A 27,941-nucleotide genomic window follows, 5' to 3' on the forward strand; every position below is an offset into this window, starting at 1 on the left:
GCCTGACTGTTCACTAGAGGGAAAGATATTAGAGGCAAATATGAAGTACTTTGGCCACATAATGAGAAAACAGGAAGGCGTGGAAAAGAGAATGATGCTGGGGAAGGAAAAGGGAAGGAAAAGGGAAGAGGGGCCGACCAAGGGCAAGATGGATGGATGGCATCCTTGAAGTGACTGGCTTGACCTTGAAGGAGCTGGGGGTGGGGACAGCCGACAGGGAGCTCTGGCGTGAGCTGGTCCATGAGGTCACAAAGAGTCGGAAGCAACTGAATGAATAAACAATAAAACATCGAGCAATAAAAGCCAACCTGGTTCAGTGGTTTGAGTATTAGGCTAGGATACTGGGGAACCAGAGTTTGAAATCCTATTCGGTCATGGAAACCCACTGCGTGACCTTGAGGAATTCACATCCTCTCAGTCTTAGAGGAAGGCGAGGGGAAACTCTGAACAAATTCTGTCAAGAAACAAGTTTGACTTGGGATCACGTAACTCAGAAATGACTTGAAAGCACACAACATCAACATGAGGAGTTATGCATCTGGAAAGGAGCTGGAGGACTGATCACATTTTGGCAGGACTTTTGGTGACAAGGAATTAATGAAGAAGCACTATGCTCCAGACTGTTCCCCTCTGCTACTCTTGCTCTAAAGTCAGCAATGAGACATACTTGTTCCCAGGACTCCTTGACAACCCTGAGGAAGTACTGGCTATTATTTATTTCTAAACACAGAAGAAAGAAATTGAAGACCTGAGAAAACAAAACAAAATAACTTTCAGACTAAGGAAGGGGGTGGGGAAGAACAATTCTCCTATGTCCCTTCCTTCCTTTGCAGGTATATGGATTACATGAGGCTTAGTGTGAACAGCCAGGCACCCATAACAAAAGAAGCAGCATTTTAAATCCTTTAAAAGCAAAATGTTAATAGTGACTGTGTTGATATGTGCAAGCAGAACAGTTCTTGGGCGAGAGGTAAATGTGAGAGGAAGCCGTTCTAGCTGCAGTAGAGTGGAAGCCTAAAACTGCATGTCCTGCATTGTTGCTGCTTGGCCTCTTAACATGTTTTCAGTAAGAGCACCCAGCTTTATTCCCCACAGTTTTAACCAGAAACTGAACCCAGCCTCAGCTTCTCCTGACATTCTACTCGCATAAATATGGTAACACTGCAGCAACTGCATCCACCTACCTTCATCATTAGTAGACAGTTTGCGGTGGAGTACATCACCCGGCCCAGACGTGACCTCCACAGCTGAATAGAGGCTGTAAAACGAGAGCAGCTTGTGAATGTGCACAAATAAATTAGAAGCTCTTTCCCTAGCCATCAATTATCAGTCATATGCATCCTGATTTAAACGATTTCCCCTCGTTAACATCCCTGCATTTTGAGCACAGTGCTTCTAACATCCTGCCATGTTGCACGGGGAAAAAAATCTTGCACCCTCTCAATAGCGAGAGCCTTGATTGGTGAAAGGAACAGACTGCCGGAATAAATGAAGCAATAATACAAAGCTGGAAAATGACCTCTCAGCTTTAAGCCCAGGCAAATCTGTAAGGCAGCATCCATTTTCCAATATCAGAACAAAACGCAGAGAGAGAAAGAGAAAGTAAGTATGACGACTGGTGTACAATCAAATAATTCAAGTGATTAAATTTACACTATACAGCCTCCTCAAACTGACCGGTGAAGTTTAAAATTTAATTTTGCAACCAGAGCATGAAGGTTTAAGGACTGTCTCGGTCTGGGGTCCTGCACTCTTGCCTCTGGCTTATGAGATGGTAGGAATACCTGCTAAGCCAGTCTGCTACCCCTACACTATTAGAGCTCATGGGGTTTGAAGGCAGATGCATAGATATACAGCCAAACTCTCACTCCTTCCGTTTGCAGACAGGCTGCTGATGGGAAAGAACAAATGGCTTCTGCAGATCTTTCACCACTTAAAGCGAACTAAAAAAAAGCACAGCCCACACAAGGAGTCTTTTAAGCTACAACATGAATGCTAGCTAAAATCTAGTTTGGAATTTGAATTGAAAGGTGTCTAGGGCACACTTACATGGAGGTAAAAGTCACCTGCATCTAGTGACACACTTCTGAATCAACACATCAGAACAGGTGGTAATTTTACTTGTTTTTAGGTTGATATCCCACTCAACCTGGTGCTAATACTTTGAGATATGAGTCAATGCAAGAACGGTAAAAATGAAGAGTGTGGGGAAAGGGAGGCCCACAGAGGGTCCTTCCAGACAGGCCCTATATCCCAAGATCTGATCCAAGATTCTGGCAATGCAGACTCCTATAGTCCAGTTTAAAGCAGAAAACTTGGGATCAGACCCTGAGATATAGGGCCTGTGTGGAAGGGCCCAGAGCCTCAGTGTGGGGAAAGGGAGGAGTGCAGAGCTTTCAATTCATGTTGTGCAGTTGAGCACAAGGCCCCTGAAAAGTGAATTTTGGAGGCTGAAAACTGCCCTGCATCCCTGAAAAGAAATAAAACTACAGAAGCTTCCATGAGTGGCATTGAAAACATTGCCCGAAGTCAACCCTCCCATGCTGAAAATGTTGCTGAAAGCCTAGAATTCAAACCAGAAGTGGCTTCCAGTTGTTTTCTATCTGATTTGGGGCTGGAAATCATTCACTACGGGAGTCACAGAATTTAACCTTGCTCCCAATGTAGTTGCCCATCCTAGTATAACCGAATTATTACAACAGTCAGGAAAGGTTCACAATTTTTATTTTCTGACACAATATTTTCTTTCCAATAACTATACACATTTGCCTCTTGATTTGTTTTTCTAATAACTGCATTGAGAACCAGCATAGAATTATTTATTAAGAACAACTCAAAAGGATGCCTTGACATTCCTTTAAGGCTCAGGCTAGCATGTAGTGCCTTTAAAAATAAAATAATAAATCTATCTTTGTCCCTAGCCTAAAGAACGTCCTCCCCTCCCCTCATAAAAAACTATAGCCAATGTGATTGCTAAACCATCTGATCCTTCTAAAAATGGCAGAAAGCTGATTGAGATTGCCCAAAACCTTTCAACAGTTACTAGATGCTACTGGAAAATATGTCAGGAAAACAGGTATGAGATCAAAGTCAGCAAGCACCATTATGACAATTCAAGAACCAACCCCCATTTAATAAATCAACGCAATAACAACAAATAAAGCAACAGTGAATATGCTCTTTTCTAATTACAATAACTGTCATGTTACATAACAACTATTGGTATTATTTAGAGTTCTTAATTTAAGCGCCTTTCTTTCTGTATTTGTTTCAAATAATCATTTTTTTTTGTTTTGTTTTTTGCTTCTCTGTGAGTTATATGTTGTGGAGCAGCTGCAGGACTTGATGTCTTCCAAGGAGAAGTGCAAGGAAAAAGCAGAAAAGGAAAATGCTGCCAAGAAAATGGTGCAATGCTAAATCTCTTTCCTCCCACTGAACAAATGGAGAACGAGAGCCCCTGCCCTGCTCTGAAGGGGAGGCAGAGCAACAAGCTGGCTTGTGCAACACCTACTCAGACCAGCAGTAGGGAAATTATACTGCAGATTTAATCTCATAAAGAACTGAAGCTGTTTCCAGTCACAGTTCACAAGCTATACGAGTGCGGATATATAGATAGATAGATAATGAAAGAGAGAGAAGTACTGAAGCTATTTCCAATCATAGTTCACAAGGCAAACGTGTGCGTGTGTGCCTGTGCGTGTAAATAAATAAAAGCTTCCCCTCAGCTGGAGTTCATACAAAAACATATACAAAAAAATCCCTGCAGCTCCACACATACATACCAAAGCCCCTGGTAGGGGAGCTGATCTGATTGACCTACTCTGGAAAAGATGCCAACAGTCCCTACAAGTGTCCTCAGGGCGGCATTAAGCAGACAGGCAGCTGTAATGTTGCTGCACTCCAAGCGCATAATAACCTCTTGCAGATGCTCAATCTCTCCCCCTTTCCCTCCTCCTCCTCCATCACCACCACGAAATATTCTGCTGGCTGCCTCCTGAAGCTAAGCTCTGGAAAGCAGCTGCAGTGACAGAAAGAGCAGGCAGACACAAACAACAGGGCTGCATGGTGGGGGAAAGGCAAGAAGAGCAAGATGGGGTGACCAGGAGACAGCAAATGACTTAAAAGGCAATGGGGTGACATAACAACTTTTTAAAAACCCCAACATTTCTAGGAATCAGTACCCTGATAGTTAACACCCACAACACTGGAGTAATTTTAGAAGGCTAAGTTCTGTGTGAGTGAGAATTTAGGATGTACAGTAGAGTCTCGCTTATCCAAAGTTCTGGATTATCCAACACATTTTTGTAGACAATGTTTTCAATATATCGTGATATTTTGGTGCTAAATTCATAAATACAGTAATTACTACACAGCATTACTGTGCATTGAACTACTTTTTCTGTCAAATTTGTTGTATAACATGTTTTGGTACTTAATTTGAAAAATCATAACCTTAATCTCCCCTTATTATCCAACATATTCGCTTATCCAACATTCTGCGTTGGATAAGCGAGACTCTACTGTATGTATTTATCTAATGCTCTAAAGAAGAGCATGCCACATCCATCATACGCTAAGCATATGCTTCATTAAGCTGGCTGTTCTGTCTCAGTCCTGGCTCCAGGTGCCACCAACACTTCACTTTGGGTGCATCTACACTGTAGAATTAATGCAGTTTAACTACCATGGCGGAGCTACAGTGGCTCGATGGGTTAAACCCCTGTGCTGGCTGGACTGCTGACCTGAAGGTCAGCAGTTTGAATACATGAGATGGAGTGAGCTCCCGTCTACCAGCCCTAGCTTCCCATGAGAGAAGCCTCTCACAGGATGGTAACACATCTGGGCGTCCCCTGGGCAATGTCTTCGTAGACGGCCGATTCTTTCACACCATAAGCGACTTGCAGTATGTTCTCAATTCGCTTCTGACATAATTAAAAACTGCCATGGCTCTATGCTATTCACTCACAGGAGTTGTAGTTTTACTAGGTCTTTACTCTTCTCTGCCAAATAGTTTTGATGCCTCACCAAACTACAAATCCAAGGATTACATAGGATTGAGCCATAGAAGTTAAAGTGGTGTCAAAATGCATTAATTCTATTGTGTAGATGCACCCTCTGAAAAGAGTGGTAATCATCTACTTTCTATTGGCCCTCACTGGCTAAGCTTGGAGATGTTTGCATGCACTCTGTATTTCAAGAACACTGGCACACCAAACAGTCAAGAGATGAAGAAACTGGGAAGGAAGCCGGTGGGCACATAGACTTGAGATCATTGCCATTTGAAGCAAAGCAGCGTGTGGCATGCCAGTGTCACAAAATGAGAGCTGTCTTGTTTAGAATTTTATCTACGTACTGTCTTTCCCCCAATATAGGAGTATTGCCTACCAGTGAGCCTTCCACTATCCCTAGCCAAAGTGCATCAAAATGTATCCTGCGTGCTGCAGGGAATGCTGTGCAGGAGGCAAAGAGCAGGAATGGTGACAACTACCATAGTTCTTGGGTTGCTTTTGTCACATGCATGGCAGAAACTGTCCTGCTTTCAGGTCTTTCGGTTGCCGTATTGACTGGTTAGCCAGGTTTTATCTCATTTACTTCGTCAGTTTCCACAATCAGCTGGCCCAGAAGCATTTTGCCCCTGAAATTTCACAGAATGGGATGCAGTTGATCTCACATTTCCCCATTACAGACTTTTAAGGCTGCTGTGGCACCACGAAACATGGACAATAAAACAAATACTATGGTTCCACGAAGCATTTGTGATTGAACTCTATTCCTCTTAATTATTCCATTATACACATTCCCAAACACATTCTATGATAAAGGTGAAATTCCATACACATTCAGCAAGCACAGGATTGTGCCATCAGTCTCTTTTAGATCAATGGGACTAACTCCTGGTTGAAGGGCCACCTGCTTTCTCTCTACTTATCCCTTTCTTCTTATAAGTAATATAGGCCAATACACACTTTGGTGCCTGAAATGTTAGCCCTATTTCTGGCGTGCTGACTCCAAAAATGGCACCAGTTCCCCCCTACTAGTGCTAGTTCTTGCGATAAAGAACATATATCATATATCAGTCACCATCTGCTTGCCCATAGAAACTCATGATAACCATATCTAAGAGACTAGAGCTGATGCTGTCTATGCAATGCAATTTTCCTTATGGGAAGGGAAGGATGAGTAGAGAAAGCAAGTGCTCCTTCAACCAGGGAAAATCTATTGAATAACCTGAGACATGGGGCACAAGACTGTTTTTACACAGGGATTTCCAAATGAACATGTCAAACTGCATCTTGCAATGCCTTGACCACAGAGGTCCTCTGACCTCATGTAACTCTTCAAAAAGTAAACTTAGTGTTCAGTGAAACAGAAATGTGTCAAGCACACCAATCTTCAAAAATGATGAAGAAGAAAAATAAAGATGCACCACCTTTCTGAAAGGATTTCAGAGAATGTTTACCATATGTAAACCACCCTGAGTCCCCATGGGAGATGGAGCGGTATATAAATAAAGTTCTGTTGTTGTTGTTGATTCAAAGGGGAACTGAAACAATGGACCAAGACATTTATAGACAAATGAGAGGCTATTTTTTTGCAAAGCTGCAAATGGAACAAAACATACATTTAGTGCAGTTACATTGCAAAAGATGCGAGTTCAAAAGTATCTTCCATCAACTGCTCAGTTATGTTTCTATTGCCCATAGGGGAAAAGTGACGATATAAAAATGCCACAAAATATGCAATCAGAATATGGAAACAGAGATTCTTCAAACAAAAGATCTAAGAAGCAATGACACTTCAAAGGGCAAGCCTGGATCTAAACAGGAAGGCTCAAGTGTCAGGGAAAGAGACAGATGGAGACAATGAGCCGAGTTTGAAGACTGAATGCTCTTTCCGTGTCTCTTCGGTGCCTCAGAGTCACACTGCTATAATCATAAATCTGTCATTCTAAAATGGCAGCCATTTTCTTTTTTAAAAGCTGAAGTGGAAATCTTATTTAATGTATCGCTGTGATCAAAATAAAAGGCAAATCTGTGAAATGAATTCCAGCAATCAAAGGACAAGGTGCATCACTTTAAAGGATGAGCAGGCTGTATAAATGACAATATCACTGTTTTAACGGCTTCAGAGCAATCTTGTGAGAACTTCTGACAGTTACCTGAGCAAGTGATAAAAATCCACGGTCTGTGGAAAAAAAGGCTTCAGGGGATACCTACCTTGTCTGTTCTCCTGGGTAATGTTAGTCATGCTTCCATCTTCTGCTAAGCCATGTTCCAGGTTGTCTAATATCTGCAGTGAATGTTTTAAAACAGTTTTTGTCAATGTTAATGCCATTTTGAAGCAGAAACATGTGTATTAAACCTGAATCTACCACAATTGGTTTTTGCTGCAAACAGATATTCAAGCAGTATTCTTTCTAAAATGGACATTTTTCTTTTTATCTGGAAATCCTATCAAGGGAGGCTAGGCTGATACCCTGGTTTTTCATTGAGACAAAGAATGGGGCATAAATATTTTGTTTTCCCCAAAAATAAGACAGTCTTATATTTATTTTTCCTCAAGAAGACACACTATGTCTTATTTTCAGAGGATGTCTTATTTTTGATAAGTATGGTACAACAATCTGCATTTATGGGATGATCTCTCTGGGCTCAGTAGGAGACTGCTTGCTGAAGCTTTTCTCATATCCCCTGGTGTTTGTGTGGGGTGGGAGAGACCCACAGACGGTTGCTGCTCAGTGCTGGGGAGCAGCAGCTTTACTGGTGTTTATGAGAGTGAGAGAAACCCACAGACTGTTGCTGGTTGGCCTCTCTTCCTTTTTCCTTCCATTTTCTCTAGCATCATGATCTTCTCCAAGCTTTCCTGTCTTCTCATGATGTGGCCAAAATACTTCAGCTTTGCCTTTAATATCCTTCCCTCCAGTGAGCAGTCGGGCATTATTTCCTGGAGGATGGACTGGTTGGATCTTCTTGCAGTCCAAGGCACTCTTAGGATTTTCCTCCAGCACCAGAGTTCAAAAGCGTCTATCTTCCTTCGCTCAGCCTTCCTTATGGTCCAGCTCTCGCATCCATAGGTTACTATGGGGAATACCATTGCTTTGACTATGCGGCCCCCTAATATCTTTAGTTAAAAGGTCCTCAGGCAGCTTGGCTGAAAAGGCACGTGCCTGCCATCCTGGGAGATCTGCTATCATTTGGAGGACAGAAGTAGAGATGGACCAACAACTTGACTCAGCAATGTATAAAACAGGCCATAAAAGGTTGTCAACTAATTAAAGAAATCTTAGCTAAGTGATCACATGAATTGTTTAGTCAATCAAAATGAACCCAGATTTCCTTATGAAAAATAAAACAATGGTTTTAACTATCAAACATCTCAATACCATACTTTTTCATTATGTATTTGAGTCAAAGCAGTGATCATTTTTGGAGAGCTATTCCATCTCTATGTTCTGACTGAACATAGAAGCCCTAACTCAGTGGTTCTCAACCTGTGGGTCCCCCAGATGTTTTAGCCTTCAACTCCCAGAAATCCTATCAGCTGCTAAACTGGCTGGGATTTCTGAGAGTTGTAGACCAAAACACCGAGGGATCCACAGGTTGAGAACCACTGCCCTAATGTTGTATATGATGGGCAGATGTGAGAGATCCTATTGTGACAGTACAATCTCAAAAGGTTGATAGTTGTCTGTGGAAAGAGTATGCATGTGAATCCTTTATCTACCCACAACAACAGGGACAAGTGGATGGAAGATCAGAATCTACTGGCTGATCTCAGGATGATTATAAGTTCAGAAAGGCTTTCTGACTGTCAGTAGTTCAACATTAGGAAACATAAATAAATGTGTACAACATCTCTGCTATGGCTGGCCTTGTGTTCCAAGGATTTATATACAAGGCATCTGTTTTTATTTATTTTAACTGCATCTTTTTGGAGCTCTACTGAACAATTTAGTGTCATGTCGGAATCCTTGTTATGTTACTGATCCACAGTAAACCAGTTGTAAATTAATATAAATATTTCACCCCAATTTACATCTCTTGTTTTACAAGCTATATTCCCTTAAGCTCCTTTTTGATCTGATTCTAGTTAGTGAACTTGAAGTTCCAGTAAAGGTCCAAGGAGATTGAACAAACTTGAAATCTGTCTATGACTGTTGATTTAAAAACTAGTCAGGCCAATAGTGGAGATGAAGACTACTCTTTTGTAAATAGCAAAATCTCTCAAAATAATCACTGGAGGTTTAGAAGAACCAGAACAATGTGCAGTTTCCCTTTATCATTCTTTCCTTCAACAACCAATATATCACCAACTGAATGCCTGCTATACTGTTCCTTTTACCAGTAACAATCTTTAAGTGGTCCCAGCTAGATTTTTGAAGCAAGATTTCAACAGAAACGAATGGGGGGAAATAAATTAATATCCACACTGCAACTTTTGTTTGCCTGAAGACAAACCCCTACCAGGCCATCTGGCCAGGACAAAAGTATATTGATTTATGTAAGGAAGGCCAGCAGTCCAAAAGAAAAACAAAACCAGGAGATGAAAATTATTTTAAAAAAGCAAGGAGCTCTACAGAGACCCCTGAAGAGAGGAATATGCAATTCTGATTTTCCTAGGAGGTTTGTTCTGGTAATGCCTATAGGTTGCATATTTACTCCACTGAAAGGCTACACAGTTTAAAAATCCTCCTAGAAACAGAAGCCCAGTATGTATTTCGTGCAATAAAAATGAATGCTATGAAAACTTTAAAAAACAACAACATTGAGAATACATTAAATACTATAATAATATATGCACGGATTTAAAATATAAGAAGCTTCCTTCAAACAATGGAAGTCTTGCCCAAACAGAAGGAAGCTCAAGTTGATAAGGCAAATGAAAAAAGAATTTGAAGAGAACATTGCTAAAAGCATTAAAGAAATGTTTATTTTTGCTTTTGAAGACATCAGAAGGAGAAAACTGGCTAAGCATACAGTTGGACTATTAGACATCAAGGGAGTGAAGGCAGTGGTAAAAGAAAGTAAGGAGACTGCAGAGAAACTGAATTAACTATTTTGTTCATAACTTTCTTAGATGCAGGATACATTATTCTGCATTAATGTATTTATTTTGGATGAAAGATTCTGAAGAATCAAGTTAAATGGAGGTGACATGAGATGAGATTATGGAGCTCATAGGAGGGTATCTATCCAAGAATTCTTAAATATGAAACTGCAGATTTTACAGAAAAAATACGCACCTTGAGTCATTAACCTGGTCACTGGATAGTAGCTAATGTTGTATAACTTTTTAAAAAGGGAAACTCGTAAGACAATAAAATTACACACGAGTTACCTTAATGTTTGAGTTGAGCAAACAAGTAGAACAGATCTTATTAAAGAAGAATCAGCATAGCTTTTTTAGATATAAGTGTTGGCTTGCTAAGTTGTTGGAGGTTTTTTGCATGTATCAGGAACCATAGACAATGGGGTGATCACTGTATAGTTGGACTTTGAAAATACTTTTGAGAAAAAGACCTTCATCAGAGTTTTCAAAGTTAACTCAGCAATAATCATGTAAGAACACTGTGTATACTCAAGGAGCCTATGATGAGCTCCAAAGTGACAAATGGCATGTGAATTTAAAGAAAGAAAAAAAATGCATACATATTGAAAAAAAAAACCCAACAACTAAGGAAGTGCTGGTGGCGGGGAAAGAGACAAACTAGGATGTGCCTCTGGGTTGGGTTATTCTCCTACTCTTGCTTCAGACTGCCTTTCCCATTCTGCCTTATCCAGGTTGGAGCAAGAGGGTGGGGAATGGCTTTCGGCAGCAAAAGAATAATGTGGGTTGTAGTTTGGTGAGACACCAGTGCTCTGTGTCAGAGAAGGCTAGAAACCTTATAAAATTACGACCTCCATGAGTGGCATCAGGGGAACCAGTGAGAGTGGCAGCATCTTTGGACAACCGAAAATCCTCTAGAGGGCTGCATGTGGCCAGCATGCTGTATCTTGTGCAGCTTTGAAATAAACCTATCTTCACAAATATAAGAAACTCATGTAGCTTGAATTAGCAGTGACTAACCCAAAAGGCGCTCTTAAGAGTTGTCATGAAGAACTCAGTGAACTAACAGTTTAGTTTTAGTGTCTGTGAAAAAGGCAAATTCTATAGACAGATTGTGAGAAAACTAATACAATAAAATTGCTCATGTTAAATAATAATGATAACAACTTTATTTATATCCTGCCCCATCTCCCTAAAGGAACTCGGGGCGGCTTACAAGGCAACAATGTTGATCTTGGTTTCATGTTATTGTTCTAACTCCATAACTGCTTCATTGAAGATGAAGATTATTTTTGCCATTTCAAGAGTACTCTTGAGGTTAGGATGCTCAGGTAAAAATAGACATTCACCACTTACTAGGTTTTCACTATGAGAGGATTCATTTTAACAATATGAGGGGGAAACATCCTTCTTGTAAAGATACCTTTCTCTCTACTGAGAGTAAAGACTATATATATTTCAGGTTTCAATATTAATGTCAAAAATACGTAGCATGATTTTACACAGGATTTGTGCTACATTAGAACAGTAAAGACAAATATCACATAAGTAAAATAAACATTAAATATTAAATAATAAAAAATAAGATGTAAACACTAAGCTAATCTGGGAATCTGCTACTGCAACACATCAAATGAAGTGCTTTAAAACTGGTATAAAAAAAGATTAGGACTAAGTACATCCCAGTCTACGTGGAATACACAAAGCTCATTCCAGAAGCGTGTTTAAGGACTGGATGCTTAAAGGCTGCTTTTTTCTAGATATTCTGTGTACTGTCAGCAAAGTCTACAGATGCTGAAATTCTGAGTTGATTATCTAGAGGTTTATTTTTACCTTTGTGCAGATTGTTTTCATACTGTGCAATCTATCGAGTGACTCCTGAGGATTTCCTAGATACTGCAGAAGTTCAGCATGCAAAATTCGCATGGAAAAAGGAACCATGGAACCTGTAATGGTAATACAAAACTTCTGGATTATTGTTGTTGTTGTTGCAGTGAACAATAGGATTGAGCCATAACTGGCACAGAGTATCGACAATGTAAGAACACTTAATCTGAAAGGTCAAATTAAACACAAGAACAGATACATGCTTTAGTAGAAAAATAAACTACACATTTTTCGACAGCTCTCTCTTACAGCCTCTCATCCCTCTTTATCATCAGAATTAATGAACTGTTGTCTAAGGTTTATTGCTCCTACTGCTCTTTTGGACTTCTGTTATTACATTGCAGTATGGGTGTTTATTGTTTTAATTATATTTACACAATTGGGGAAAAAGAGAAGCATGTGCACTGCTGCTAAACTAAACAGAGCTTAAACTTTTCTATTGTGCTCTCACAGCTGCCCATTTGCTCAATTTCCTGCCACTTGTGGTTTTGGCTCCCAAACACCATTTTTTCTGCCTTACTATATTGCTGCAGTTCCCACTCTACTCCATTTCAGTTTTCTACTCAAAGTACATAGATGGATATTTACCATGGCACAAAGAAAAAAATACGATTTTACTAAGCCTGAGATTCTCTATTAAGCAAAATTAATGATCCTATGTGCTGCTGCAAGGAAGGAAAGCTCTTTAGTAAAGAGTATTGCATGCAGTGGAAATCCATAACCCCATCACAAAGATGTAGCACTAGAACAAACACCAAAGTTTTATTTTGGACTGGCAAATAAAATTGGCATCCAACCTGAACTGAAGCCAATTTCTTTAGTTTAAATCCAACTGTTAGACAAACAATTTGCATGACTTATTGTGAAGCACACGAGTGCCCTCACCTTGGCCCTGTAAAGCATGACATTCTTTTTAAGCACTTATCAGTTACTAACAAGGTGAAATGACCTTAAAGATGTTTTCCTAAACAGTTTTGTTTCTTGTAATTTTGCTAAAGGAGAAGTGGCAATCACATGGTCCTTCAAGAAGCTGTTGAACTGTAAATACAAGCTTTTCTCACAGGATGTGGTGTTGGATTTGTAATTTTGGGAATTCCACTAAAGTAAAACAGCAAAGTGCCTAACAAACACACAACACATTCAACTGTACTCTGTTTACCTTTTCTCTCTCATTCATGTCACAACTGCTTTACAGTATGTGCCAACGTTTTAGAATCTTGTTATGTATATCTATTTAAAAGGGGGCAAGGCCGAAAGACAGGAAAAATAACCTCTTTGAGCAGAAGAAATACATTCAGGACCTTGTGATCTTTGGACCAACATTAAAAGTGTATATCTGGGTTTATACATATGAAAAGATGAATAACGTCAGTCATTCATCAAAATAAGGCCTGGTTTTTCCACCAGCGTAAAGAGGATATCAGTAACTCAATGAAGGACACAATTTTCAAAGAATGAACATTTACTTTCTGATTTGCTTTCTGTGTTGAGTGTGTGGCCATAACTGAGTAAGTAACCAATGAACAATATGGAAGTGTTAGAGGGACGGTGACAGAAACTGCAGGAAATGAGGTTGTATGTGGACTTGTCATTTCAAAAATCATCTCTTGACTTGTTCCACCAGGAGAAGAAATGTGCTTGCTGTTTCAAAAATGAAAGATTCTCTGTTATTGTTATATGTCCATACTAGTTTGAAATACATGACAATTAAATTAGCAAGACTAAGAATCCCACATAATTTACCCAGAATGACTAATAGTTAAGTCCTTGGTCCTATGACAGTTAAAAATAAAAATAAATCACCAGCAGCATCATTATCCCCTAGGTCCCCTAAGGCGAAATACAAATCTATTGTTATCATCATCATCATCATCATCATCATCATCATCATATAATACTATATTATTATATAATATATATAATATAAATATATTTAGTATATATAATTTATAATATTTATATATTAATGCAAGCTACAGAGAGCAGTCAACCCTCCTGTTCAAGCAGCTCCACTGGCTACCGATAAGTTTCTGGGCCCAATTCAAGGTGCAGGTTATTACCTACAAAGCCTTAAATGGTTCAGGACCTGCCTATCTCCACGATCGCCTCCTCCCCTACGAACCTGCGCAGGCCCTAGGATCTTCTGGGAAGGCCCTTCTCTCGCTCCCACCTCTGTCCCAAGCGCAACTGGTGGGGACGAGGAAGAAGGCCTTCTTGCTGTTGGCCTCCCGGCTCTGGAACTCTCCCCAGGGAGATTAGGTTGGCTTCTTCATTGCCCATCTTCCGTCGGGAATTGAAAACGTAGATGATCAAGTGCGCGTTTAACATGCAATCTGTTTACAAACTTAAACTGTAAACATAAAGTAACTGTTGTGTTATGTTGTTTATACCTTTGTTATATTGTTTTAAATTACTTTTTAAATTACTGTTGTATGTAATGCTATGTTATTGTTTTTGGGCTCGTCCCTGTGTAAGCCGCCCCGAGTCCCTTCGGGGAGATGGAGATGGGATACAAGAATAAAGTTGTTGTTGTTGTTGTTATTATTATTATTATTATTATTATTATTATTATTATTATTATTATTATTATTTGTATTCAATTTTACTACACAATCTTAAAATACATAACCAGCCTTTATATTAATGGCCTTGTAGCAACATTAACTTAAAACAATGGTTCTCAACCTGTGGGTCCCTAGGTGTTTTGGCCTACAACTCCCAGAAATCCCAGCCAGTTTACCAGCTTTTAGGTGTTCTGGGAGTTGAAACACCTGGGGACCCACAGGTTGAGGACCACTGACTTAAACAATAAGAATACATAGATTCAGTGTTTTTGTTTTTGTTTTTTTTTGTGTCAGGAGCAACCTGAGTTGCTTCTGGAGTGTTAAGAGGAAGCTATTTTCAAAATTAGTTGCCAGTGTTGGCTGTCTTCAATTAGACTTAATAGGACAAATCTACTTTTAAAAGATTATCTTTACACTCTATGGAAATGTTCAAGTACTGTAGTTATTTTGGCACAATGCATGTATTCGTGCTCACTTTGAACCTTGCTCTGATTTTTTATATTAGTCCATGATCTGTGCTCATGGACTAATATCAGACAATGTTCTGTCTTGATCTTGCAGAGAGAATAGAGCTTTTTTGTCTTTTTTTCAGTTATGTAGTCTATTTGATTTCTATATTGGCCATTAGATAATGTTTATATATACAGTTATCTCAAGTTGCTTGAAGAATGTGTTTACAATTGATACATGTTGATCTTACAACATTCAATTAGTTACTCGCCTACTTCATTTCGTGATCCTGTCAATTTGCCCTATAATTTTGATTCTTGTCTGTTTTCGACTTTTCCATTTCAATCTCCTATAATGAACAACAAACCCAGTTTTGGTGTGTGACCAATTTCTTCATGGAAATTGATCACACACACACACAGAAGCTTTCAGTTTCTTCTTTTCTGCAGTTGGGAGTGTAAAATAGGATTATGATTATATTGATGGGTTCTTCTTAAAATCCTACTGACATGATTCTGGCTTTGTATTATATCCTTTGACTGCTACAACTTTCCTCACTATTAATGTTATCCCATTTCTTCTTAGATTTTCATTTCCTAAATAAAACACTATGTAATTAGATGCCCCATTCCAGCCCACTTTAGCTTCCTCACTCAAAATATTGCAGTGCTTATTGTCTTCCATTTCTTGTTTTACAATTCCTAGCTTCTCCCTATTCATGCTTCTCATATTCCATCCTCCTACCATATGTGTTGTACAGCTTCAGAATTTTCTTTCAGTTAGGAGCATGTCAACAACTAAAAGTCTTTTCAGCTTGAGTCCTGAAAGGTTATTAGCCACAGTACTCCTTGTTCTCTGATTTTCCCCATTAGCTTGCTGAGTGCCTTCTGATATGGGAGTTCTGGTATTATCTTGTTTCATTTTGGACTGCCTCATCATAGGTAGAAGATCAATGATGAGACAATCATCATAGGAGTTTATTATGTCTCCTTCTGTGCAGTACTAACAAGTGTTAGGTATGTTGCCACTGCCATTCTCTAAAACAGGGGTCCCCAAACTAAGGCCCGGGGGCCGGATGCGGCCCTCCAAGGTCATTTACATGGCCCCCGCCCTCTGTTTTATAATATAATATTTTATATCGTTTTAATAATATAATATATTGTATATACATATAATATTGATAATAATACCATATAATAATATTAATTATATGTTATATATTACATATCATATTACAGTATAGTGGTATAGTTCAATATAGTAATATATAATGCTAATATTTTGCTATGTTAATAATATAATATACTAGCTGTGCCCGGCCACGCGTTGCTGTGGCGAAGTCTGGTGGTATGGGAAAGAAAGTATTGAGGAATTGGTGGTAGTTAAGGTCAAGGGTAAAGGTTTTCCCCAGACATTAAGTCCAGTCGTGTCTTACTCTGGAGGTTGGTGCTCATCTCCATTTCTAAGCCGAAGAGCCGGCCTTGTCCGTAGACTCCTCCAAGGTCATGTGGGATGACTGCATGGAGCGGCGTTACCTTCCCGCCGGAGCAGTACCTATTGATGCACTCACATTTGCATGTTTTCGAACATCTGGGTTGGCAGAAGCTGGAGCTAACAGTGGGGGCTCTCTCCGCTCCCCCAATTCAAACCTGTGGCTTTTCGGTCCAGAAGTTCAGCAGCTCAGCGCTTTAACACGCTGTGCCATCAGGGGATATTATTTCCTAAAGGTTGTGAATATACAATATTTCTGTTTGTTTTTTTTGTTTGTTGGAGGCAAGTATGAATGCTGCAATTAGGAAAAATGATTAGGATGTAATGGCCTTGCAGCTTTAAAGCCTGGCTGTTTCCTCCCTGAGTGAATTTTTTGTTGGGAGGTGTTAGCTGGCCCTGATTGTTTCCTGTCTGGAATTCCCTTGTTTTCAGAGTGGTGTTGTTTGCGATATTTTATGTGCTTCTACTGTCTGTGGCCCTGAGAAAACAGAGGATTTTCCAGACTTTGATGATGGGAATACTTTGTTGGGAGGTGTTAGCTGGCCCTGATTGTTTCCTGTCTGGAATTCCCTTGTTTTCAGAGTGGTGTTGTTTGCGATATTTTATGTGCTTCTACTGTCTGTGGCCCTGAGAAAACAGGATTTGCCAGACTTTGATGATGGGAATACTTTGTTGGGAGGTGTTAGCTGGCCCCGATTGTTTCCTGTGTGGAATTCCCCTGTTTATTTATTGTCCTGGTTTTAGAGATTATATTGTTCTGCATTATTCTATCCCAGTAATTATTTCATATTAAAGAAGAATCTCACTTATCCAACATTCGCTTATACAATGTTCTGGATTATCCAACGCAGTCTGCCTTTTCATAATCAATGTTTTTGTAGTCAGTGTTTTAAATTCATTGTGATATTTTAGTGGTAAATTTGTAAATACAGTACAGTAGAGTCTCACTTATCCAACATAAACGGGCCGGCAGAACGTTGGATAAGCGAATATGTTGGATAATGAGGAATTAAGGATAACCCTATTAAACATCAAATTAAGTTATGATTTTACAAATTAAGCACCAAAACATCATGTTAGACAACAAATTTGTCAGAAAAAGTAGTTCAGTACACAGTAATGCTATATAGTAATTATTGTATTTATGAATTTAGCACCAAAATATCACGATATATTGAAAGCATTGACTACAAAAATGCGTTGGATAATCCAGAACGTTGGATAAGCGAGTGTTGGATAAGTGAGACTCTACTGTAAATACTACATAGCATTACTGCGCATGGAACTACTTTTTCTGTCAAATTTGTTGTATAATATGATGTTTTGGTGCTTAATTTGTATAACGATTACCTAATTTGATGTTTAATTGGCTTTTCCTGAATCCCTTCTTATTATCCAACATATTCACTTATCCTGCCGGCCTGTTTACGTTGGATAAGTGAGACTCTACTGTATATTTCTAATCTTATATTATCTGCTCAGAACTGGATTATATGAGGCCCCTTCTTCACAGCTGTATAAAATGCACGCTGAAGTGGATTATATGGTAGTGTGGAGTCAAGATAATCCAGTGCAAAGCAGATAATATAAGATTATAAATGGGCTATATAGCTGTGTGGTAGGGCCTTGAGTCTACACTGCCATATAATCCTGTGCAAATTAGATAATCTGTGGAAGAAGCCTAAGTGAGGCCTAAATCTGCCTGTCCCCTAACTGAAACCTGGCTGTCCCTTGGTTGCTAGGCAATTATTGCTCTCCCTCTAATTAGGACTTTATTTTTCTTTTCTTTTTGTTGTATCAACCTTGAGGCGTGGATGATGGGTTGTGTTGTCAAATTTTGAGGTTGGGGGGCCTGTACTTTTGTTGTTTTGTGAATTGCTGTGATGCCATCACTCTTTTATATATATAGATTGTATGTACATACAGCTGCTCTGAGTCCCCTTCAGGGTGAGAAGGGCGGGATATAAATGTAATAAATAAAGGTAGTAAATGAATAAATAAATAATTTTAGACTTAGGCTCGCCCAAAGTCTAAAATGACTTGAAGGCACACAACAACAACAACAATCCTAATTCACTTGACTATCTCATTGGCCAGAAGCAGGCCCACACTTCCCATTGAAATCCTAATAGGTTTATGCTGGTTACAATTGTTTTGATTTTTAAATATTGTATTGTTCTTTCATTGTTGTTGTTGTTGTTGTTGTTTTGCACTACAAATAAGACATGTGCAGTGTGCATAGGAATTTGTTCGGTTTTTTTCCAAATGATAATTCGGCCCCTCCACAGTCTGAAGGATTGTGGACCGGCCCTCTGCTTTAAACGTTTGAGGACCCTGCTCTAAAAGATCCCCCACCAATGTCATCCCCCACTACTGCTGCTTCCCTGTAACTGTTTGGCACACTCAGTCTGGCCCTTCAGCAGAAGGCTGCCAGACCCTGCTTGCAGCACTGCTTCCATCAGCATAGTTTCTTGCTTTACAGGACCATGTAACCCCAACACTGGAGAAATGTAGTGTCATAGTAAGCTTGAAGGTATACTCTGCATATAAATAGTTATTTCACTAAGGTAAAGTAAGGGATTAAGTTGTTTCACCTCCCCCTCAACTGGATTACTAAACCAGTCCAATGATCGTTAGTGATTCCAGAGAACAAAGACTGCTATGAAGTCTGTCGGTAAACAATGGATTGTAAAACTTCACATATTATGAAAATTAACATTAGCGCTGAAATTAGTTTTGCAGAGTAGATTTCAAATAGCAAATGTTTCTTAAAACTGGACTACAGGGTTTGATGCAGAATGAACAAAACATATTTAACAAAACATGTAGAAACTCTTGGCAGGTTGCAGGGATGAGTTTAGAGCTCATGTATTAACTTCACTCCATAGCAGACAGAACATCACAGATAAGTGACATGAAAGAAAATATACTTGGGTGTATACACATGTATGTGCCAATCATATATAAAGTTCTGCATGTGTTAAGTTGAAATGGATGAAGAGTGGGAATTAAAATTCTCTACACACATTGCCTTCAGGTTTTGAGGCTTCAGTCTAGAGCCAATGAGATTCCCAAGAGACCAAAACTATGGATTATGCACAGCATGGCATGTAGGCAGAAGAAAGAGTACCAGCTTAACCCTAATTAACAGAACGAGCTGCCAGACAAAGAGTTTCAAGATGCACATTGGAAGGAAAAGATGGAAAAAATGAAGTATTTGGAATATCAATCAAACTTAATAGTTAAATCAGGCAACTATGAGTGACAAAGAGGCAATATATAAAAAAGAGAGAGAGCCAAAATCATTTCGGGGGAATAATTTAATGGGTTTAAAGTTGTATAGAAAAAAATAGTATCCCAAATGTTAAGAGACGTTCTTGGAAATTCATATCATTTCTAGACTGAAACTCATATGCTGCTTCAAAATGAAATGCATTGCACTTAATTCAATGAATATTTTGAATTGATCTAAATTACACACATGAATTAAATGAAATGTATTCTGTGCCACTTCCATAACCATTATTTATTTGTATCTCGACACATTTGATTGCAAAGTGCATTTTAATTGCCTAATTCATTTAACTATTGTGAATCAAAATGAGATAAATAAATCAAAGATTTTACAGTTATGCTGGTTACACCAAAAAATGAAAAGAAAATTAGCAACCATCAGCATATTATCATGCTGCATAGTAGCTAAAATATATGTATGATGTATATTTATTTTATCATTAAAATTAGCAGCTTATCAACAGATTCAGATTTCTTTTCCCAGCGTTTTTCTTAAGGCAAATTTTTCGGGTTTGCTTTTTCTGTCTTTCAGCCTGTCAGTATAATAGCCCTCAAACGTGAACAAAGAAAATGTGATAGTGTTTCCCAAGCTCTGATCTAACAGATCTATTGTCTGCCACAGAAAAATTAGCTCTATCTAGTCTTATTTTTGACCCGAATACATTTCAATTTCTTAACCAGTCACTGTTAAGGAACCAAACAAAAAAACCCCACTTTTTCAGTGTCTTTACTTATTACTACTACTACTACTACTACTTTTTCACTAGGGACCTCTTTTGGCCCAAGAGATTTTTACTTGATCCTGGGTAGATAGGTATATAAAATAGGTATTTAAAAACCCTAAGATTTCCGCATAACAAATCAGCCTTTGTAAGGCTTGCTAAACAGGCTGATTTACCTTATTATGTAATACAATTGAAGTATCATCTGTAGTATCCACAACAGTTTCCTGCAAATGTCTAAAACAGCCACTAGGAAATGTTCAGAAAACTTTTATTGTCAGCTTTTTCAATACCACAATGCTGAGCCAGAGGCATTTGGGGTTGGGACCCGCAGTTTAAGAAGCAGTGTTCTAGTGGCTTTTAGCTGTGGCTACATTATACCCATTGTGATAAATGTAATAGTAAAAACATGAAACAAACCAGTTTACCTTTGCGTCCAGGATATACATGAGGGTAATATTCATAATATAGATCAGGCTGGTCTAGGTTTCCAAATGGTTCAAATTCCATTTCAGCATTTTGGAAAAGACCCAGTTTCATCAGAAGAGCCAGTCTTACGAACCAAAGCTTAATGGTAATAAAGGACAGAATTAAATTATTTGTCAGTTTTTGCTCTATAAGCAGACTTACTATCAGTGTTCTAACCTCTTAAAATATAACAGCTGGAAAGGTATAGTCACAGAAATTCATGTGAAACCAGCTTCGATGTAACAATTTTTGTTGAAAGGAGTAAAGGAAATCCAACATTCCTTTTAAAAATGGTTAAAACTTCAGTTATTGTTGTGTTTTATTTGCCAATGTAACTATAATGGTTTGTTTCAGGGTGCATGTACACTGTAGAATTTGTGCAATTTAATATCATGTTAACTGTAATGGCTCAATGGTATGAATTCTGGGATTTATAGTTTGGTGACGTACTAGCACTTTGGCAGAGAAGGCTAAGTTCCTTGTAAAATGGATAGAAACCTGCTTTTTCAGATTGTAAAATGACTAATCCCATGCATCCATAGCACCATGCTATGGCAGTTAAAGTGGTGTCAAACTGCATTCATTCTACAGTGTAGATGCACCTCAGTGTTACATACAACATTCTCAGACTTATACAGTACTCTGTGCACTCTACAGAGCATAAAAGAATTGCAAAAAAAAAATTAAAAATAAAATAGTGATTTACATTACAGTACTAGTCAGAACATGGAAGTTACTTTTTCTAAGTAATGAGTTATACAGAATGCATTACTTTTGTCCAAATTAAGAAGTAATTATATTAACAATATGTCAGTAACTAAGTGAGGGTTAATGCCACTCTATTTGCAGTGTAACTTTAACTAATTTACTTTCACAGTTATGGAGTGTGGTTTCACCAAAGAATTAAAAGGGTTGAATGAGGAATATCACATGCTTCAAGCGCTGGCTTGCACTGTAGTGTTCAGATTTTTAAAGAGCAACATAAAGTAATTAGCTGCTGTCAACTCAAAGCTATTTGATAATGCAATAATAACTGAATACAGCAAAAGATTTGAAACTATGAACCCAGTATAGCTTTTTATTGCCTTGGTTTTTATAATATTTTAAATCAAGAAATTGCAAATGCAGTTAATGAAACATGATTTCGTATTGACATTTTCTAAGCATGAGAAAATGCATATTCTTGCTAATGCCATATGACTTTTTAAAGCTACAATAAGAGCAAGCAACAAAGATGTTTCCTCAGCATCAGTGAAGCTGATGAACCTCTGTTCTCATGAAGAACCTCAGATCTGTTTTGGGCGATAATTATTTTTCCTGCAATGCATTAAATGCATTATGATGCATTTAAAAGTATCATAAATCGGAGATAGAAGTAAAACAGGTTGGAAACAAAAAAAAATCTCAATTGGTCATGATGTTAAAATTAGTAAGATGAGATCTCTTTCTTACAATCTGATTGCGGTCTTCTTGCTGCTGATGCAAGCTGTATGCAAAAGTGGGCTATAAACATTAGCTGGTAGTATTCAGCTATGATAACATTCCAGCAGACTTCTACAAGTCTGTTTTAAAAGTGCAAGTGTAAGAACTGAAGGCAAACACATATATGGCAGATGGATATATGTACCTATTTGCAAAAAGGAACTAAAGAACTTTAGTTGGACTAAAATGCAAACGCACCTGCAGGGAATCTGTGGTATGACTTGTGGGCTGGCCACTTTTGCCATAGCCTTGACCATGGGCAGTCAGAAGTCGTCCACATAAGTCAACTGCTGCTCTCCAGTTTTTGCTGCTCTGGAAGAATAGAGAGGGCAGAAAAGGAGAACAGGCTAAGTAACAAATAAATTCAGCAGCTTAGAACCTGAAGCTGTTTATTTTGCTTGAAGCAGCTACAGCTAACCATTAGTAATAATGACAAGGTCAGCAAAGCTGGCCAGTAGGAAGTGGAATGTCATTTGTCAAAGCTGCTTGTATAATTAGGCAAAAAGCGAAGCCAGGCATGACTCACAATTTACAATTAGAAGATCGCTGGTGTAAAGGCATGCACAATTTATTATGATGGACCAGAGATGGTTTGGTTCAAGAAATAGTAATCGGCTCTTAAACCCTTCTGAAATATAAAACAATTTTGTTATTATGAAAAAAGCCCACCTATTCTCAGCAAAGAACATTTTTATTTTTTTCTTCCTGGGATCAAATTATGCATCTATTAGTTTTGAATCAATGGATTCATGAAGGTCATCCAATAAGGAATACTTGAGAAATACAGCTGGGTAAAATGAACATTTTAGTGACTATAAAAACTTGGGATTTTTAAACATGTCACCATTCATTCAGATCTGGTATCAATGGAAACTGAGAAATAATCCCATTCAAACACCCCTTCTCACCCCAAAAGAGAGATCACACATTCATGCACTCAATTTTCTGGACACCAATATCACTGAATACACACACTGCACCGTGATGAGAAGTACAGGATTTTAAAATATATAGACTTCAGTAGGAGATTCCCCAATAACAGAAATTATTTGCTGCAATTCCCAAATACAGTAATAGAAATGTTGAACAATTTGTATTCTATTTTGCCAAATTTATGTAAATCCACAAATATATAAAACACTAGAGGAATTTCCTTAGAAAAGAGTATCATGAGACAGAGAACTTTTTGTCAAAGCTAAGAAAGTGGTGCAATGGTTTGAGGAAAGCTAAGGAAGTGGTATAGTGAACTATGACTTTGGAGGCCAGGGTCCTTATTCCCACTTAGCCATCGAGATCCATATAGTGACCTTGGGCAAGTACTCTCTATCATGACGAATTCGGGCTTTCTCCCAGCTTTGGGCCAGTGGGGACAGTGCTTCTGAGGTCTTTCACTCACAGGGCTGAAAAAGTCAAAGCCAACTTAACAGCAATTAAGAATGTCAACATGCCAAAAACAATATACATGTTGGACAGTGATGGAGGAAAGTTTGGCTCAATGCCAGCTGTCATGGTTTAAAGAGTTCGGCATGATCCTCTAAACTAGACCAGTCTCTTTCATCACTTAACAATGTAATTTACATTTTGGAATAAAGAACTGAAGTATAATATTGATAATCACTTCTGATAATAATAATAAAGCAAGAACCCTGGGTGGAAAAGGAGGGAAGATGTGAAGAATGAGTATTCTTACATAAGAGAGCATAGCTAGTTTTATACAAGTAGGATATTCCAGAATAAAATACAGTTCTTTCTAAAAATATACACCTGGCGATCATATCATAACCAAAACCACCCATCATATATTTCATTCTGGTCTCCTCTTTGATGAGAGAAACTTCAAATACTTATGGATGAAATACCAGCTCTACTGAGTTTGCTGGCTGGATACATCGTACTAGAGTAGAAGAAAATCACACCAATAATTTGTTAAGATGGTAGTGCCATGACATTTACTAAAGGTTATGGAGGTACCAGTGCACTGACTAGCTCATGAAATTTCTAGAAAAAGCCACTCATAGAATAGCAGCTCGGGGAAAAGAAGTAAAAAGCTTCCTATTTCAGTCTTAGGAGAAATTTAGGAAGGGAAAGAATAATCACTCACATTCATGTGGTCATGAAAGCAAATTCAGAATGTTTGATTCTGTTGAGTTGAGAAGAAAGAGAATTTGAGGTTTGTGTTAAAATAGTTTTTGATACAGATGGTGGGCTGAAATCTTTATACTGTTGATAGCAATACTTAGAACCGCCATGTGTCCCAATTTTGAGAGAAAGACAAGATAGAAATCAAATATATACATATACATGTAACACAGATATAACTATTTAACAACATATGAAATAGTTGATGTTGGGTTTCATGTCATCAGTAAACATATGGCAGCTAATCTAGATTGTCTTTCAATAACCTTAACCCCAATCCTATTCATAAGACACTATTTAAATGCTCCTTACAAGAACCCTACAAGACAGGTCAACATTTCTGTTCACATATTGCAGATGGAAAGCAGAAGCTGACAGAATAACGGCCTGCCCCAGGTTACTTAGTGGCTCCATGACAGGGGTGAGATTAGAATAAGTATAAACTTCCTGGTTTATAGCCCTTAGCCACTAAGCTGCACTAACAGACAGCCTATCACCCCACCTTCATCTCCCCTTACTCAGGTAGAGGCACAAACCATCCTGCATTTTAATGGGATCACAGCCAGAGGACACAGAACTGCAGGAATGGACACCATCTGTTCTTTGATATATGACAGATGTACATATGCAATGAAGGTTAAACAGTTCAGGTAATAAAGCAGAGTAACAGACCAGACACAGTAAATAAATGGATCTCTGATTTCAAATAAAAATTCAAAAACATTATTACTGTTATTAAATTTCTTACTTACATTTGCTTACTTATACTTTGAAGTGAGCTACTGAAGATTACTCAGCTTTCTGTCGAGAGGAACCAGGCTTAAAAAACTTATCTCACTGACATAAAATTATTAATATTAAACCCCAAGTTACTACTTTGGCTTCATGGCAGTCCTACAACTACAGCTCCTGAAAAAAATGAAACCACTGTACAGCATGATAAGCAGCAGAAGAATGGAGTATGGTATTTATCCAAGACATGCTTAATTTTGGTTTGATTTTGAAATACTCATAGATACAAATCAAGGTTCCACCAAAAGGCTGGACGTAATGAATTGCAAGTAACATAGCTATATGACTTGTTTCATGGGGAGTATAAAATAATGAAATTACATCAAAAATGTAATATAATAATGTACAATATAATTCAACAACTATTCTGAAAGGACCTTTTAGAGGCATTTTGAGAAGATTTTTTTGCCAGTTTCATATTCATCCTAAGTTTTTTTTAACAAAAAGAATGGAAAGTATAGCCATAGTTTGTTGATTTGAATGACCTGGTAAATATTGGCTAAAAGAAGAAAGGCTGTGAAGCTGCCCTGCCCCCCCCACCCCCCCCCCCAGGTGAGAAGGACAGGATACAAATGTGTGAATAAATAAATAAATAAATAAATAAATGTCAGATGCTGTTTAGTGGCTGGACCAGAGGTCCAGGGATTAAGGGAAACAAATGAGCTTCAGGCTCCATGCGGCTCATTCATACCACACTAAACTGCGGTGTAGCTGAATGTCTAATCACAAACAGCGAGGAATCACAGAAAAAATTCTAAATAGCCACAAGTTTCCTTACTGCACAAAATGAAGAGTATTTCATTATCCATTTCACTTTTTGCCACAATAAATGGAAGCAGGACCAGTCAGCAACTTCTTTATGTCAACAGTAAAAGTATAATGTAAATGAGGAGGACTTAAAAAAAATGAAGGAAACCTTTGCAATAAAAAGTAAACATATACAAGATCGAGACCTTATCATATTTGACAACATGTTGTCAACATTAAGTGAGGAGACTAAGAAAATGTATATGATTTTTCTCCAAATGGAGTCTCAAAAGGGAGTCATTAGCTCCACATGCAATGCCATTAAAATGATTAATATGTCCTCCTCCATTTGCTATGATAGTTTTCTCCCAAGTAAATTACTTTGGAAGAACACTTTGACATACTTGGAAAGACTCATTCAGTAACTCCTTCTAAGGCTAAAGTTTGCTGAAAGTTACTAGCAATATAATTTTCACTAACCCTTATACTATTAGATGAGACATTTTAGTTCATTGAAAAAAACAACAACCCTGAGCTGACACTGTCCCCAAGTTAGTCTTTTTCATGTAAAAAAACACAATGACAAACAATAACAGCAGGAACAAAAACTGACCTTAATAACCTATTCTGTTTTAACAGTGGGGTACTGTTTATCCAACATGAGGTAATGCATTGGCACTATAGTCATTATAGATTAGTCATTATAGATTTTATGTGTCAAATTCATATTATCAATGAATATTTTTTACTTTAAGGCAGTAACAGTGCACAGATGGGTTATTATTTATTTCAAGTGTAAATGAATATATTACACACTAACTAATATAAGAAGACAGAGGCAAAACAATTTCAAAATTACTGACATGGAGACCCTAAGCAAATGCTACAGGAAAATCTACCCACACACGAGTTTATGGTAGAAAATTGAATTTTCAGGAAGCAAAGACAATGGTCTGCTAGACCTTTAAAACTTTCCCCTTAATACATCAGTCACTTTTTAAAATAATTTGGAACTGTCTTAAGGCAGTAGTTCTTAATCTGAGGGCCCCCAGGTGTTTTGGCCTACAACTCTCAGAAATCCCAGCCAGCTGTTAGGATTTCTGAGAGTTGACGGCCAAAACATCTGGGGACCCACAGGTTGAGAACCACTGGTCTAGACCAAGTGTTAAAACATGTAAGTTCTACTTTACAGTAGAATCATAGAATAGTAGAGTTGGGCCATCCAGTCCAACCCCCTGCCAAAAAGCAGGAAATTGCATTTAAAGCAGTTTTTGCTAGAGCCCCAAGATGCAACAGTTACAGGGCCCTTCCACACAGCCATATAACTCAGAATATCAAGGCAGAAAAATCTCACAATATCTGCTTTGAACTGAGTTATCTGAGTCCACACTGCCATATATTCCAGTTCAAATCAGATAATGTGGGATTTTATTCAGCTGGGCAGAAGGGGCCACAGTCATACCATCAACATTTTACTCTTTGTTTACCATTAAGTCCTGGCAAATGCAAAACCTACACACTTTGTCATGTTTTCATTGGACTAATGAAGGTATCACCCCAATAAGGATTTGGGGAATTAGAAAAAAAAAAACTATTCTAGGACCATGTATGTTTCAAATACCAATGCTGTAAATTACTTTTACTGAAAATCCAAGCAAAAACCAATTCCTGGTTGCTGCAAGATTTATTTTTAAAAAATCAATGTTTTAATTTAAGATGTTTGTGGAGCACATCATTTTATTTCTGTTATTGTGAAATAACTGGAAGGCAAAAACCCTGGCTGATCTATGGCTACTCATGAAGAGATTTACTAGCAAGTCATCATTTACTTTCTGCCCATCCTTGTTCCAGATTATTA

General features: G+C 38.1%; 1 protein-coding gene across 2 annotated transcripts in view; it reads right to left on the reverse strand.

Moving 5' to 3' along the window:
* Positions 1-27,941, reverse strand: part of trappc12 (trafficking protein particle complex subunit 12) — a 59,362-nt gene that overhangs the window by 13,351 nt on the left and 18,070 nt on the right. For both annotated transcript variants that reach the window (XM_008118584.3, XM_003215486.4), the window contains exons 4-8: positions 22,604-22,717; positions 20,884-21,022; positions 11,881-11,993; positions 7,218-7,290; positions 1,185-1,258 (exon numbers count right to left, since the gene is read on the reverse strand). In XM_008118584.3, coding sequence (XP_008116791.2) covers positions 1,185-1,258; positions 7,218-7,290; positions 11,881-11,993; positions 20,884-21,022; positions 22,604-22,717 — 513 coding nt within the window. The remainder of the gene's footprint in view (positions 1-1,184; positions 1,259-7,217; positions 7,291-11,880; positions 11,994-20,883; positions 21,023-22,603; positions 22,718-27,941) is intronic.

This window comes from Anolis carolinensis, chromosome 1 (genome assembly GCF_035594765.1).
Source record: "Anolis carolinensis isolate JA03-04 chromosome 1, rAnoCar3.1.pri, whole genome shotgun sequence".
NCBI lineage: Eukaryota > Metazoa > Chordata > Lepidosauria > Squamata > Dactyloidae > Anolis > Anolis carolinensis.